Source organism: Coffea arabica, chromosome 3e (assembly GCF_036785885.1).
Source record: "Coffea arabica cultivar ET-39 chromosome 3e, Coffea Arabica ET-39 HiFi, whole genome shotgun sequence".
NCBI classification, from domain to species: Eukaryota; Viridiplantae; Streptophyta; class Magnoliopsida; order Gentianales; family Rubiaceae; genus Coffea; species Coffea arabica.
In genome coordinates this window covers 40,887,248-40,888,872 of record NC_092315.1, presented here as the reverse complement: position 1 = coordinate 40,888,872, position 1,625 = coordinate 40,887,248, and the positions used below count along the sequence as shown (strand labels likewise).

The 1,625-nt window shown below is 44.1% G+C and overlaps 1 protein-coding gene across 1 annotated transcript; it reads left to right on the top strand.

Annotated features, from left to right (window-relative positions):
* Window positions 1-212: 212 nt before the first annotated feature.
* On the top strand, window positions 213-1,288 carry LOC140038503 (L-type lectin-domain containing receptor kinase IV.1-like). The gene is made up of 2 exons (XM_072083879.1): window positions 213-343; window positions 445-1,288. Exons 1-2 carry the CDS (start codon window positions 213-215, stop codon window positions 1,286-1,288), a joined length of 975 nt encoding a protein of 324 aa, XP_071939980.1.
* The last annotated feature ends 337 nt before the right edge of the window (window positions 1,289-1,625 follow it).

The window sequence follows — 1,625 nt, the reverse complement described above, 5'->3', positions numbered from 1 at the left end:
CCAAGGTATCAAGGCCAGCAGGTTACCAAGCTAATAACAAGAATTCATTTGACAACTTAACTCTTAGCAGTGGTCAACCGATGTAACCTTGGGTGGAATACGATGGGATTGATAGGAGAATCGATGTTACGTTAGCCCCAATAGTGGCCGCCAAACCACATACTCCTCTTTTGTCTTTGATATATGACCTTTCGCCGATTTTAGTTCAAAACATGTATGTTGGCTTTTCTGCTGCCACTAGCCCAGTAGAAAGAGGAACATCTCATTTTATACTTGGATGGAGCTTCAGGATGAATGGTGTTGCGCAAGCTCTTGATCTCTCTCGGCTCCCTAAGCTACCTCGGTCTGGACATAAGAAAGTGTCTAAAATTTTCCCGTGGGATTGCTCCTGATTTGCTTACTTTTGTGTTTAATATTAATACCTGGAGTAGCTTTTTATCTAAGGAGAAAGTGGAAGTTTGCTGAAGTGCTGGAAGAATGGGAGCTTGCTTACGGACCTCATAGGTTCAAGTATCAAGACTTGTGCATTGCCACCAATGGATTCACAGAAAAGCAGCTGTTAGGAAAAGGCGGATTTGGCAGGTTCTACAAAGGCGTTTTACCAACAAACAATCTTGAGGTTGCTGTCAAGAAGGTCTCTTATCATGCAAGACAGGGAATGAGAGCATTTGTTGCAGAAATCGTCAGTATTGGTCGATTGAGTCATGGAAATTTAGCACCGTTGTTGGGTTATTGTCGGCGTAAAGAAGAGTTACTCTTGGTATACGAGTTCATGTCCAACGGTAGTCTAGACAAGTTTTTGTATGACCAACCCAAGTATACGCTCCACTGGAGCCAACGATTTCATGTCATCAAAGGTGTAGCATCTGGATTATTCTATCTACACGAAGAATGGGAACAAGTTGTGATCCACAGAGATGTAAAAGCCAGTAATGTACTACTGGATGGTGAACTGAATGGAAGATTAGGAGATTTCGGCCCGGCAAGGCTATACGATCATGGAACTCTCCCTCAAACCACCCATGCAGTAGGACAGGGAAGGCCACAACGAGCACTGATGTATATGCTTTTGGGGGTTACCTGTGGAAGAAGGCCTATAGAACCCCGAGCAGCACCAGCAGAAAATTTCATTTTGGTTGATTGGGTATTTTCGTGCTGGAAAGCAGGCAATGTTCTCCAGGCGGTTGATCAAAGGCTACGCACCGAGTATGTGAAAGAGGAAGCAGAATTGGTGTTGAAACTGGCTTCTTGTGCTCTCATTCAGAAGCGCAGAGTAGGCCAAGTATGAGGCAAGTTCTGCTGTACTTGGAGGGATCAGTTGCCCTGCCAGAATTATCATCACTGCCCATGGGCGTTTCTGCTGTTGGTATTGGCTTCGCCCATCCTGCTGCCTTTGAAGATACTACATCGTCATTTGCATCTTCCACAGACAAAAGTTTCTCACATTCTGTAGCAGACTTTCGGATCAAGCCACAGACAAAAGTTTCTCACATTCTCAAAGCATAAGGAATACTTTCATAGCATACAAAATTCACGTCTTGTTGAGCACCCAGTTTTGTCAATCTGTCAGCATACTGGTTTGCTTCTCGATAAGCATGTCTAAGTATGACTTTCGGCAAGGTAGA